This window comes from Canis lupus, chromosome 11, assembly GCF_003254725.2.
Source record: "Canis lupus dingo isolate Sandy chromosome 11, ASM325472v2, whole genome shotgun sequence".
NCBI classification, from domain to species: Eukaryota; Metazoa; Chordata; class Mammalia; order Carnivora; family Canidae; genus Canis; species Canis lupus.
Window position 1 is genome coordinate 49,871,678 of NC_064253.1, and position 14,846 is coordinate 49,886,523.

The 14,846-nt window shown below is 40.1% G+C and overlaps 1 protein-coding gene across 5 annotated transcripts in view; it reads left to right on the top strand.

Annotated features, from left to right (window-relative positions):
• NFX1 (nuclear transcription factor, X-box binding 1) overlaps nucleotides 1-14,190 on the top strand; it is a 77,789-nt gene extending 63,599 nt beyond the window's left edge. For 3 of the 5 annotated variants that reach the window (XM_025432126.3, XM_025432128.3, XM_025432127.3), the window contains 5 exons: nucleotides 6,995-7,093; nucleotides 7,676-7,742; nucleotides 8,924-9,069; nucleotides 10,004-10,108; nucleotides 11,311-14,190. In XM_025432126.3, coding sequence (XP_025287911.1) covers nucleotides 6,995-7,093; nucleotides 7,676-7,742; nucleotides 8,924-9,069; nucleotides 10,004-10,108; nucleotides 11,311-11,383 — 490 coding nt within the window. In that variant the 3' untranslated portion in view covers nucleotides 11,384-14,190. Of the gene's footprint in view, nucleotides 1-6,994; nucleotides 7,094-7,675; nucleotides 7,971-8,923; nucleotides 9,070-10,003; nucleotides 10,109-11,310 lie in introns of those variants that run through there. The other 2 variants (XM_025432129.3, XM_049091870.1) reach the window with 2 other exon arrangements.
• Nucleotides 14,191-14,846: the final 656 nt, after the last annotated feature.

Genomic DNA, 14,846 nt, shown 5'->3' on the forward strand with positions numbered 1-14,846 from the left:
AAGATAAAATGTCTGTCCTAACTTCTGACACTTGAGGTTTGTTTTGTCTATTTTGAATTTTATATAAATGATGAAATCTTGTAGTTTGCACTATTTTTATTTGGGTTCTTTCATTACATTTGTGATATTCATTCCTCTTGTTGCACGTAGCAATACTTTGTTCATTTGCATTCATTCATGATATTTTATTGTATTAAGATATTATTTTTTTAAAAAAAGATATTATTTATTTATCTTTCTACCATTAATAGGTATGTATGTGGTTATCAGGATTAGGCTTTCACAAATAATGCTCTGTTAAGAATATCTGAATATTCCCTTTACTGTATATACATACTCATTTCTGTTAGTTACAAACTTAGGAGTCAGATTACCAGTTAATAGGGTATTCATATTGTTCAGCTTTAGTTGATTCTACCTACACAACAGTATCCAAAATGATTGTGCCAGGGATCTCTGGGTGGTGCAGCAGTTTGGCGCCTGCCTTTGGCCCAGGGCGCGATCCTGGAGACCCAGGATCAAATCCCACGTCGGGCTCCCGGTGCATGGAGCCTGCTTCTCCCTCTGCCTGTGTCTCTGCCTCTCTCTCTCTCTGTGTGTGTGACTATCATAAATTAAATAAATAAATAGCAAAAAAACAAAATGATTGTGCCATATTATACTCCCACCAGCAGGGTAATAGCAGTTTCCATTGCTCTACACTTTTATTAGCACTTGAAATTGTTGGTCTTTTTAATTTTAATCTATTGTGATGCCATTGAGCTTTTAGTTCATATTTCCTTGATGACTAGTGAGGTTAAATACCTTTTTATATCTTTATTGGCAATTTGGATATCTCTTTTTGTGAAGTACCTATTCAACTATTTTGGTTATTTTGTAATTGTGTTGTCTTTTTCATATTGATTAGTAGGAAGTTCTTTATATAATTTGAATGTGAATCCTGTCTTTTCCTCAGCGACTAGTGCTTTTTATGTCCTTTTTAAGAAGCGTGTCTATCCTGAGATCATGATGATACTCTTTTGTCTAGAAGCTATATCATTTTACTTTCACATTTAAATCTACCATTGATCTGGACTGATTTTTTCTGGTATCCAAAGAAGTCTCAATTTTTTATTTATTTATTTATTTATTTATATATTTATTTTATTTTTTTAGAAGTCAATTTTAATAAGATACTCTACACACACATTTGCTACTGAAAATTGAAGTAGCACATCAAATAAAAATTTTATTACAGTTCAGTTTTTGAAAACCAGAAAAATCTAGCCTATGCACCCTGCCCTAATTATGCTTTAAACAAACCATCCAAAAATTTTTGTGTATTCCTTCTGTATAAGTTATTTGGCTTCCAATTTTTGATGTTTGGTTTCATCTTCATGACTTTAGGCTTCTCAAAAACATAGGCAACACTCAAAAGCTAGTGCTTCCTAGGTCAAATCAAAAAGTAAAAGTATACTGAAGTCATTCAAATGCAAACTATAGGATTCCTCACAAATTCCTGGTATCAAGATAGAAAAGATACAAGAAAGATCAAAATATCACACAGTTTCTGGACTAATTTTTTTGAGCATGATTTAAACAAAGTTCACAATTCAGTTTTTTTTCCTATGAATATTCATGTGACCAGTACTATTATCAAAATATCATTTTCCCAGTCTCTCTGATGTCATTAGTCTTAAAATCAAGTGTCCATATTATGTGTGGATCTATTTTGGAGCTCCTTTTCTTCCATTATACTAGTATCACACTCTCTTAATTGTACCTTTATAACAGTAAAGGTCTTAGTATCTGATAACGTATCAGGTATGGTTCTTCAAGATTAACTGGACTATTCTAAGGCATTTGCATGTAAACTTTAGAGTTAGCTTATCAATATCTGCCCCAAAACCTACTAAGATTTTTATTGAGTTGGTATTTAATTTACAGATCAACTTTGGGGAGATTTGACATTTTTTATAGTATTAAGTCTCCTAAACGATGAACAGGGTGTATCCCACCATTTATTCTTGTCTTCTTTGATTTCTCTCAGTGATACTTCATAGTTTTCTGTATATGGATTTTGCATATTTTTCAGTAATTTGTTCCTTTGCTATCTGATTTTTTTTACATTTTTAAATGATTTTTCTTGTATCTTTTTTCTTTTTTTCTTTTTCTTCTTTTTTTTTTTTTTTTCTCTGCTACCACCTCTCCTTTCCCTTCTTATGTCACTTTTAAAATTTAATTTAAAAAATTAATTTGCGGGATCCCTGGGTGGCGCAGCGGTTTGGCGCCTGCCTTTGGCCCAGGGCGCGATCCTGGAGACCCGGGATCGAATCCCACATCAGGCTCCCGGTGCATGGAGCCTGCTTCTCCCTCTGCCTATGTCTCTGCCTCTCTCTCTCTCTCTGTGTGTGTGACTATCATAAAAATAATAATAATAATAATAATTTGCTATTGCTTGTTGCTGGTATAGAAACAGAACTAAAAAAAAAAAAAGAAAAAAAAAAGAAACAGAACTAATGTTTGTTGACCTATATTCATAACCTTGCTAAATTTGGTTATTATTTTGTGTCCTTTTCCATTAACAGTAGTTTTATTTCTTTATGATTCTTTTTTCTTTTTCTTGCCTTATTTCACTGGCTAGAGCCTCCAATACAGTGTTGAATAGAAGGTAGTGATAATGAATATTCCTGACATCATACAGCCTTAAAATATTTCACCACTACATATGATGTTTTCTGTTAGTTATTTGAAGATACTCTTTACTAGATTAAGGGGCATTTATTCAGTGACTGGCAGAATTCCTAGCTCTAACAGAGTGATTAAAAAGTATAGCCCTCTAAAAATGTTAACACTTAGAGAAATTAAGTGAACTGGTATACAGACAGTCTCCAACTTACAATGATTTGACTTAGAATTTTTCAACTTCTCAATAGTGTAAAAGCAATACACATTTAGTAGAAACTGTACTTCAAATTTTGATATTTTCTCAGGCTAGCAATATGCAGTACAATGTTCTCTTTCTCTCTCTCTCTCTCTCTGGATAAACAAAAAACTTTATTTACAGGAAAAAATATATTCAGAATTCCAAATTATGATGAATTTCTTTTTTTTTTTTTAATTTATTATTTGACAGAGAGGGAGAGTACAAGTAGGCAGAGCAGCAGGCAGAGGGAGAAGGAGAAGCTCCCTGCTGAGCAGAGAGCCTGATGCAGGGCTCAATCCCAGGACTCTGGGATCATGACCTGAGCCAAAGGCAGACGCTTAACCAACGGAACCTCCCAGGCGCCCCTGTGATGAATATCTAGTAGCAAACATATTTAAATATGTTTATTATCATTATTTAATTTAAAAAAATCTGTCCTACTAAGACTCCTAGAAGAAGACTCTAGAATACAATATACTATCATAAAAGATGATTTAATTTCAATGAGCTACAAGGTGGATGGGAATCTTTTTTTTTTTTTTTTTTTAAGATTTTATTTATTTATTCATGAAAGACACAGAGGAGAAAGAGGCAGAGACACAGGCAGAGGAAGAAGCAGGCTCCATGCTGGGAGCCTGATGTGGGACTCGATCCCAGGATTCCAGGATCACACCCTGGGTCAAAGGCAGGCGCTAAACCGCTGAGCCACCCAGGGATTCCCAATCTATCTTTTTTTATATAACAAGTTCAAGCAAGGGATAGCTTCCTAATTATTCATTAAAATATCAGTCTGAAGAAGTGATTCACCGATATACAAAATTTATTTTGTATTTTCAACAGGTATGGTGTGTGTGTATATACTTTAAGTACAGTGCTGTCTTATGATACTCGGCAGTGACAGCAAACTGCGGCTCATGGGGGTAAAGAACAATACACTTAACCATTCTGTACCCTTATAGGCATTTTGTTTTTCACTTTCTGTAAAGTGTTCAGTAAATTACATGAGATATTCAACACTTCATTATAAAACAGGCTTTATGAGGCACCTGGGTGGCTCATTTGGTTGTGTCTGACACTTGGTTTCAGCTCAGGTCATTAACTCAGGGTCATGGGATTAAACCTTTTGTCAGACTCCATGCTCAATGGGGAATCTGCTTGAGATTCCCTCTGCCGCTTCCCCACTCTCATATTTGCATACATGCATTCTCTCTCTCTCTCCCCCCCTCCCCCTCTCCCCCACTCTGTCTCTTTCTCTCTCTCAAATAAATAAATAAATAAATATTTTAAAAGAATAAAATAGGCTTTGTTAGACGATTTTGCCTAACTGTAAGCTAAGGGAAGTGTTCTGAGCCCATTTAAAGTAGACTAAGCCGAGCTATGATGTTTGGTAGGCTAGATGTATGAAATGCATTTTTTACTTAGAATATTTTGAATTTATGATGGTTTCATCATTGTAGTATTCTTGTCGCTTTATTTGAAAATTTTTTAAGATAAGTAGCTAAACAGAAACAAATATAGACCACATAGTCCTATTTTATCTTGAAATCTGACTCTCCAATATTGTTAAGAGTACTTCTTTAAGTGGCTAAATGTGTAGAAGGTACATAATAATAGCAGTGCCCAAATTTCCTTCCCTTGGTTTGACCCTTGTGGTAACTCTGTAATAACTGCTGTTCAAAACTCAACCTTTAAAAACTATCAGTCACAGTATTCTCAGCTGCAAAATGTTAACTGAGTCACGATTATTCAGAAATGCTATAGTGAATACACGGGAGGTCTCTAAAGCGTGGAAATGCACCTTTGTGTTGTTGAGAGACCATATTATATAGTAGAGCGAGAGCTCCAGGGTCAGATTTCCTGGATTTGAATCCTGGCTTCACAAGTCACTTAGCTGTGTGATGTTGGGTAAGTCATGTATTCTTTCAAAGTTTTAATTTTCTTAAAGATCTGTGGAAATGGTGACAATATGTACCTCCCACAGTTGTGAGGATTAAATTATTATTTATCCTCAGTAAATTTAGTTATTGATGAGAACTGGCTCTCTGGTTTTTTGTGGGGTTTTTTTAGATTTTATTTATTCATAGAGAGAGAGAGGCAGAGACACAGGCAGAGGGAGAAGCAGGCTCTATGCAGGGATCCCAATGTGGGACTTGCTCCCAGGTCTCCGGGATCACGTCCTAACCTAAAGGCAGACACCCAGTTGCTAAGTCACCCAGGAGTCCCTGGCTCTCTGTTTTTGAAAGCCTTTTGAATTTTTCCATCTTAGACTAATGAACTATGATAGTCTTCACTATATAGAAATTCTTCTTTAAATACCCACTGATCTAATATAAAAAAGAAATGCAAATTTAAAAATAATACAGGGTGGGCAGCCCTGGTGGCTCAGCAGTTTAGTGCTGCCTTCAGCCCAGGGCGTGATCCTGGAGACCCGGGATCGAGTCCCACTACACGTCCCTGCATGGAGCCTGCTTCTCCCTCTGTGTCTCTGCCTCTCTCTCTCTCTCTCTCTCTGTGTGTCTGTCATGAGTGAATAAATAAAATCTTAAAAAAAAAAAAAATACAGGGTGCCTAACTGGCTCAAACAGTAGAGCTTGCAACTCTTGATCTCAGGGTTGTGAATTCAACCCCCATGTTCAGTGTAGAGACTTTTTTTTTAATTAATCATAAAAAATGCCATCTATTCTATTGCAGAAATTTTAAAATGACAAGTCAAATTCAGCCCACAGATAAGTTTTATTGGTGTTTAAATTTGAATTTATGGCCAACTAATCAAAACACCAAAAAATCTGACTCGAAAATTTGAAAATTAAACTTAAGCTAGACTCTTATGGACATTAAACTTGCAAGAGACTTCTCAGTGTTAACAAAAATTGTACTAAGTGCTAAGCTGAATTTTATCTCTTTACAAAAGAAAGACATAACTGGATGTTGGTGAGATGCCATGAGACTCGTCCACTGCCAGTCAAAACACAAATGGGCAGTTGTGGAAAGCACTCAGACTGTTACTCACAAGTCTGACATCCATACCGTCTCACCCAATAATCCCACACCTGGAAACATTTTCCAGAGAAATAACCTTAAAAGTTTTTTGCCCAGTGATACTGTGTCACTTAAAAGATTCAGAAACTGGGGAACTGTTAAACTAGGGAATGTTTAGGCAAATTATGGGAATATACATAATTAAAAGATTATGCAGCTATTAAAACAGTAAATTTGAAAAACAAATAGTAATATGAGAAATGCCAATCATATGATGATAGGTGAGGAAAGATGCCAAGTTGGATTTTTTTTTGTTTTGTTTGTTTCTTTAAGATTTTCTTTTTAAGAGATCCCTGGGTGGCGCAGCGGTTTGGCGCCTGCCTTTGGCCCAGGGCGCGATCTGGGAGACCCTGGATCGAATCCCACATCGGGCTCCCGGTGCATGGAGCCTGTTTCTCCCTCTGCCTGTGTCTCTGCCTCTCTCTCTCTCTCTGTGTGACTATCATAAATAAATAATTAAAAAAAAAAAAAAGATTTTCTTTTTAAATAATGTACACCCACTGTGGGTCTCAAACTTATAACCTCAAGATCATGAGTCACATGCTCCACTGAGCCAACTAGGGCCCCAGATGACAAGTTTTATATACACTAATTGCAACTACTTAAAGTGAAAGGAAGAAAAAATCTGAAAGGAGGTATATTAAAAGATAGTGCTTAGGTTATTAATGGAATTCTTCCCTTTATTTTCCAGATTTTCTGTATTTGTCTACTTTATGTATCTGATGTTTAGGTGAAACCTTAGAGACAGCCATCCCCTACTGACCACTCCCAGTGCTCTCATTCCTTGCCCTCCTTCTCTTCACCAGCTAACCCAAGCAGCCAGTGTCAGCCCATGTGATTCACTCAGACCCACATAGATCTGTCTTGTTCATTTTCCTCTAGGAAGATAAAATCATATATTGTCCCAAGTTGTTGTTCTTTCCTTAATAATTGGGTTTACTGAAATGGCATCATTAATGTATTAAGAACTTAGGACATGGTGGGCACTCTATTACTATAAGAAGTTTTCCTCTCTTCCTTTCTTTTTACTTATTTCTCTCTTATTTTCAGGCGGTTAGCAGAGGCATTTCATATTAGTGAGGATTCTGATCCTTTCAATGTACGTTCTTCGGGGTCAAAATTCAGTGACAGTTTAAAAGATGATGCCAGGTATGTAACTTGTCACTTTCTTTCTTAATTGTGGCTTATAAGAGTGTTTGGTCTTTTAAAATATAGTAACTAATATGTACACCTCTGTGATTGAGCCAATTAAAGTTTATTATACCTAAGAGATTATATGATATTTAATAAAAATCCTTTCTTGGTTTCTCACAATTGTTCCCTTGAAGAACTGAGCATGGGGGGCAGGGGAAGGAGGGGTTGGACCCTGTGGTAGAAGTATGGGCCTCACTGAGGCTTGGACTAGCCTGAACTGAAATATCTCTGGGTGCATTCCACTTCTGGCCGTCCACATGGGCCCTTGCTTATGTGGTAACGGCTCTTATTTTCCTCCTGTCTCCTGGCCCTCCAGACAGCTTTCTCCTTCATCCTCAGCTTTCTCATATTAGTTTTCTTATCTTCTCTTCCTTTGTAAATTATAGTCAGTCTTCTGTTATCTGACAATTCCTGACCTCTTCCATTTTTCTGCCTACATTGTTCATTGTCTGCAGGTTACGGGCAGAGAGGTGGGTGGAAGGGATTTTCAGAAGAGCAGGGACAGATGATATTAACTGTGGTGATTTCTCATTTCAGGAAGGATTTAAAGTTTGTCAGTGACATTGAAAAAGAAATGGAAGCCCTTGTGGAGGCCGTGAATAAGGTTGAAGTCAAAACATCCAACTGGACGTGTCTCTAAGGCCAGCTTGATCAAAAAATCAAGTCACAGAAACACCACCAGTATAGAGTAGTGATAGGAAAAAGTTACAACTTCTAGAAAATCCTTATCTTTCCCAGAAGCCCAGCCATTATAACATCCATGGAAGCCTTGTCCTGGTTCAGCAAAGATATCCTCAATCAAATTCAGCACAAATAAAAAAATCTTAGCTCAGTGCCTAAGATTGGATGAAGCAGCTCTGGACATCCGAGGGTATTCAGTAGTTAACAGCTGAGTGACTATGTAGGGTACTTAGGAAGATATGATCTCTGAGGGATTATTGTGTGATAGACTATTGTATGATGGTTCCTTATTACCCCCAAGCAGGGTAGAAGCTGTTGGGTAAAGATAAAAAATTGGGTGACTATAGTTGAAGAATAATGGGATGGACTCCTTCAAGAGAGTGAAGCCCTTGTCCTGAAGGTAGCTAGAAGGGAAAAAGTCTTTAATTTAGCCAGAAGCAGCCCACCCCAAGGTGGCTCCCTCTTTATTCTGTGGGGACCGTGAGTGAGTACAAGGTGCCTGTATTAGTTCCATATCTAATGAAAATGGGTTTCCTTTTCACCATCTCCCTTAGCCCCTGCCCTTTCTCCCTTCCTTCCTTCTGTTCCTACTTCCCAGGATACTAACATGTAGGAGAAAATGGAATCGTTGTTCCTAACTAGGAAACCTGCACAAATGTATTTCTCTGCTAGTTTGTCTGTACCTCTACACTCATTATTTTTAGTATAGAACATATTTTTAGAAGAAATGAGATTGTTTTGTTTTTTTATGTCTTCAATTTATTTAGTAATTTCTTGTGTATATCACTTAACTCCCAAGTTCCTAGCCCCTCAGGAAGAACTGTTATACTGTCCACTTAGTTTCTTTTCACTTACCCTTGATCCCTATCCCTGGCCAGCTGCTCCTGTTGTGGTTCACAGAATAGATGAAGGAAGTGCATTAGCTCTCATCCTCCCAAACCCCTCAGCTTGCATGGCAGCCAGCAAAATACTGTTTGCTGTGGGCCTCTAAAACTCAGCCACTTATGCTGACCCAGCTGTTTTGGTAAAGTGGGAAGGGCCTTTGTAAGTATATTCTGTTTTCAAGATGATTTTATCAATCAGTCATCTTTTCCCTCAATACAGGGAAAGAATAGTAAGAAGAGCCATTGCTTCCCTCCCATGAACAGAGACCACCGCCGGATCATCCACGACCTGGCCCAAGTGTATGGCCTGGAGAGCGTGAGCTATGACAGTGAACCAAAGCGCAATGTTGTCGTCACTGCAATCAGGTGAGTTGATCTTGCCATCACAGGAGGAACTGCTTGTTATGGCAGGTTGGACCTCGGAAACAAGGTCTATCAATATTTGCTTGCCTTACTTTCTCTTCTAGAAGAATAGAAAATCTGCTTCTGGGCTAGCCATTCTGACATGATCAAAAGGTCTGAACCTAGGGCTCCTGGGTGGCTCAGTCAGTTAAGCATCTGCCTTCGGCTAGGATCATGATCCCAGTATGCTGGGATCAAGCCCCACAGCAGGTTCCTTGCTCAGCAGGGACTACTCCCTCTCCCTCTGCTTGCTGCTTCCCCTCCTTGTGTTCTTTCCCTCTCTGTCAAATAAATAAAATCTTTAAAAAAATAAATGAATAGTGATCTGAACCAGAGAGCAAAAAAGCCCATGCCTCAGTCTCTAGGACAGACATGCCTAAAGACATCCAAGGTTCTTGTCTGCCCCAATTCATGAGTGACACTGAAGGTAGTAGCATTTCCTCAGGCACAGGGAATAGACTCTCAGTGCCTGCCCATCACATCAGTTTGTCCCTTTTTTCCTTGTCATCCTGGCAGGATGGAAACAAAAAAATGCTGGACTCTGATTCAAGGTATCCCCTGTAAAAACAGTGTTTGCCATGAGAGGAAACTGAGACTGTAGTGTGAGCCAGGAAGTGGCAAGTAGGATCTAGAATCACTGTCAGAATCTGACAGAGTCGGTAGGTCCTTACCAATAAAGAAAACTCAAGTATAGGAGGGAAAGGAAGCAAGTAACAGGCCCAGACAGATGTGAGTGGAAGAGACGAGGGTTAAATGAAGGTGACCATGCCTGAGAAGGGACAGGTCACATTGGAGTATTCAACAGCAGCACAGTGAAAGTCATGACTGAATTTCCAGCAGTCTGCCTGTCTCCACAAACAATTCTCACTTTTCAGTACTTTGTTTTCTGACTTATCAGGGGAAAGTCCATTTGTCCTCCTACCACGCTGATTGGTGTCCTTGAAAGGGAAATGCAGTCACGGCCTCCACCACCAATTCCTCATCACAGACATCAGACAGACAAGTAAGGATCCTTCAACTACTTTCCAAAGGCCCTATCTATTCAGAGAAGCCCAGGACTCCACCAGCCATTGGTGACTTCTCAGGCCTAGCCTTGGGGTGCTTTGTTCAAATAAATAAGGTTTATTTATTTTAATAAATAAATGACTGGGATGTCAGACATTTGTTCATACCAGAGGGGTCCTAAGTTTAATGTTTATAATGCCCACTTCCCCTCAGGGGAAGAGTCATTGGAAATAACTTCCATGTTGTAGGTGATGACATTGGGAAGTGGATTCAATCTGTCACACCAGAGGACTTAGGAACATCACATGGTTCACAACAGTTATTCTGGAGGTGAAAGTGGGATAGTGGGTCAGGGTTGCAATGAAGGTAGAGATTTTTGTGTTTTGCCCTGTCTACTTCTCTATGGTTTGAATAATTTTTACAACAAAAACATATATTCATGATTTAAAGAGAAAAGAAAACCACATTGGCAAGCAGCAAGTCTCAGACAGGAACAAGAAAGGAACACCATCCCTTGCTCTCTTTTTGAGGCAGCATTGCTGAAAGTTGCTCTGAAACCCAGCAGCGTCCCTAATGCTGTTCTGGCCTTCATCACAGAAGCCCTACCAGGACCTCTTATCCAAAACCTCTAGGAGGGTGGGAAAGAGCTGCTTACAGGGTTACCAAGATGGCTATAGCAATCAGTGTTCTGTAGGACCAGCCAGGACAGCTAGGTGTTGACTATTGAGCATAACCTTGGCAAGGATTAGTGTAGTTGCTCAGGACCAGCCCTGCTTCGCTCCTGGAGAGCAGGTGGCCTGCATTCTAGTCAGCCTAGCTACATATATCCACATGGGCAGTGGTTTGGGAAATGTAAAGGTATTCCACGCATTATTCCATAGCCATGCCCAATACCATCTTGACATAACCATGTGGGATCTTTGGCCTGTTTAAGCCACGCTCTTTTCTTTCCCCCTTCGTTTGCTTTATTTTTTTATAAAACCTTATTGTGGAAAACTTTTAAAGTAGAGACAGTAGTGTTAATATAGTGAACCCCTATGTGCACATCACCAAATTTCAGCAGTTCGAAGCCCATGTGGGCCCACTGTCTTATCAAAGCTTTTTTGCAAATGGTAAATCAGCTGATCCTTAACTTTCTGAAGACCTCAGACTATTTCCCCCCAACAAGAAAAGATTGATCATTCTTTGTTTGCTTTTCAGGAGTCCTGTGAGCAGTAATTTACAGAAAATAGCCAAGGAACCAGTAATTGACTACTTTGATGTCCAGGACTGAGAAGATCAAGATGCACTTAGATAAAAGAATGATTAGGTGTGATGGGACTCGTTTGCCAGCAGATAAATCATGCTTGTTCCTAACTCTCTGGTGGACTCACACACAGCCTCAGATACTATCTTGTACTGATACATCCAAAGCATGAGTGTATCAGAAATCCTTCATCCGCTATTCCGTCTGTATAAAGTGTTTCAGTATGGCCAGATCTCTAATTAGACGGTCACTAGTGATTCAGTCATGTATTTGCAGAGGCTCTGCCATCACTGCGATTGCTTAGAGGGCTGGGGGAACATTGGGTTTGATTTGGACAAAACAGAATTTTAGCCTGAAAGTGGCACTTAGTCATAGCCTCAGTTGTCCCAGTTACCCATCCTCCTCTTAAAAATGCCTGCAACATCAGCTGCACCTCCTTTTTGAATTAATCCAAACTGATCACAATCTTTGGAAAGACACAAGTGAACTTCTCAGTCCAAAATACGAAACGTTGAATTGGTACCATATCTGGAATCACATGTGTTGTGTTAAACTTAGCTATCTTTTCTGAGTCTTTTGCCAAAAACTCTCATAGGTCTATCTGGCTAAACTTTTCTTAGGAGTTCTTAATGCCATCAGTTCTCGACCTAGGAAAGGAGGGAGAGTGCTTTACAGAATTCCATTTTCTAGAGTCTTGGGGCATGGCTCATGTGACCTCACTGAGCCTGGCTGGTGACAGTTTAACTATAAAAACCATGGTAGTAGAATACCATAGAGCAGGTTCCTCCTCCTACCAGGTTTGCACTATGGCCTCTGTATTAACTAATGTAGCCCTAACTCTCCCTCTGATTGAGAAAAATCTCAAGTGGAATTTACCTTTCCTGTGTTGCTTTCTCTCAGGCCTGCAGCATCTGTATTAGCTCTCCTTGTCTCTGAGCTCTGGACTTCTGTTTAAATATTCACAAAAGTATGTGGACAGTGCAGGGCTTATTCCAGCACCCTCTGGAGGCATTCTTGAGTCTCCGTTAAGGCAGGCACATTGACTGTTAACATTAGTTTGACCCTCTCTGCCTTGACACTCCTCCAGCTTAGAGGCTGGACTTCCAATAACTTCTTTGTCCAGAGCAAGCCCAAGCCCCAGAGCAACACAAGATTTCAGAAGTGATGTCACAAAACCGCCATTTTTCAGAGAAAGAGTAGGGTCACCCTTTGGTCCTAACCCAGGCAATCTACCTCGAGAGGCAGCAGGTACAGGAAGGAGCAAGAAGAAGCAACTGGAGGGAGGAGACAAAACTACAAAACTGCCTCTATCTGGACCCATTTAGTACAGGGTCAGTGGCCCCAAACACAACAGGAAGCCCACGAGCATGTTAGAAGCAGTGGTTCAGTGGATGAACTGCCCATGGAGAACATCTCAGAATTCAGGAGGCAGGAGACCTGATTTTAGATGCCAGTTCTGCCACATAACTTGCCACTTGGTCAAATGGAGAAATCACCTGCCTTACCAGGGTTGTGAGGATTAAATAAACAAGATACAGGGAGGTACCTGATCTATTGTGGGTGCTGTTACATACTTGAGGGGCACCTGACTGGCTCAGTTGGTAGAGCATCTGACTTGATCTCAGGATCATGAGTTCAAGCCCCACGTTGGGTATAGAGTTTACTTTAAAAAAAAAAAAAAGAGAGAGAGAGGCCCCTGGGTAGCTTTAGCTCAGTCAGTTAAGCATCTGACTCTTGATTTTGGGTCAGATCCTGATCTCAGTGTTGGGAGATCAAGCCCCTCATTGGGCTCCACATTGGGCATGGAGATTGCTCAAGATTTTTTTCCTCTGCCCCTCGCCCCACTTCTCTCACTCCCCCTTACCCTCTCCCTCTCTTAAGAAAAAAAAAAAAAAAGATACTTGGTATCTGGAAAACATATAAGCGTCTTCATATTAGCCAAGTAAAGTTACAGAATGCTAAACAGATTTCTTCTGGTGAATGCTTATGTGCCTACCCCATGCAGCCTTGTGCTAAGGCTGTAGTCTGTTCTTTCAGTTAGTAATCCAGCAGAGAACACATACTTGAATGAATTTTTTTTTCTTTTTTTTTTTTTTTTTTTTTAGATTTTATTTCTTTGAGAGAGAACACATGCAGGGGGAATAGCAGAAGGAGAGAGAGCAGCAAGCTCCCTGCTGAGCAGGGAACCCGATGCGGGCCTCCATCCCAGGATTCTTGGATGGTGACCTAAGCCAAAAGCAGACACTTAACTGAGCCACCCAGGTGCCCCACCTGAGCAAATATTTATAATGAAATTGGTTGATCTGGCACAAATAGGTCATTAGTCTGTCATTAAAAGCTAAGTAGAACTATAAGAGGAATTTCCTGTGGTATTGTAGGAATGGGTTAATTTTCATGGTTGGGAGAAGGGAAACAGGAAGAAACATTTGGGCTGAGTCCTAAGATGGTAGACTCCCGTTAGGGGAAGGAGAGAGTCTTGCCAAGAAAAGGTAAACCATATGAGACAAGCCCAGGAATATGGTTTGTGGTGGGGTTGAGGAAAGATTAGTTGTCCAGAATGGGCAGACAAGTAGAAGAACAAGTGGTGAGGCTGAGAGGTGGAAAAGAAGAAGTCAGCTGTGGAGAGCCATAAGGGAGCCACTGGAGGGTCCTAAGCAAAGTAAGGCATGGTTGGGGTTTTGATGCAGAGTGGGAATTACCAGCAAATGTTTTCTGTAAAATCCAGATAGGAAATATTTTAAGGCTTTGTGAATCTTAGTTTCTGTTGCAGCTACCCAATTCTGCCATTGTTATGTCAAAGTGGCCGCAGATAATACATAAGCAAATGAGCATGACTCTGTCCTAGGATCACCTTATTTTATAGACCTTGAAATCAAAATCTAACACAGTTTACATGTCACAAAATATTGTCATTTTTTTCCAGCTATTTAAAAATGTAAAAACCATTCTTAGCTCATGGGTTATACAAAAACAGGCAGCAGGCTGGATTTGGTTAAGGACCTTAGTTTGCCCACCCTGTTCTAGAGCAGTGTCTTAGGCAGAGTGTGAAGAAGGGATTGGAAGATTAACTTTGAGGCAAGCAGCCCAGCCAAGAGCTGTAGGAATGATTGAAGTGAGAAGATAAGGATGATGGAGATTGGTGCTGCAAAGGGAAGAGATTCGGGAGATCGGATAGGCTACTCAGCCTCAGCAGGGAGCTAACACCCCTTGGATCACTGAAGGGACCCCAGAGCCCCTCAGCAAGGGGAAACTGCTTCTCATGGGATTGGTGGATCCTCCACTGAGCAGTGACCTTGGGCAAGACTACATGAGCATGGACTAAAGAGAGCCATTTGTGGAAGGATCCGATGGGCACCAAGACCTCACACTATTGCTTACTGAGAAATCAGGTGACAGCACCCCTTCCCCTTCCAGCCCTACTATCCTTCACCAGGAGATTCTTTATGGGACCAGAGCTTTACAGGGACCCAAGTTCTTATCTCTGGAATTC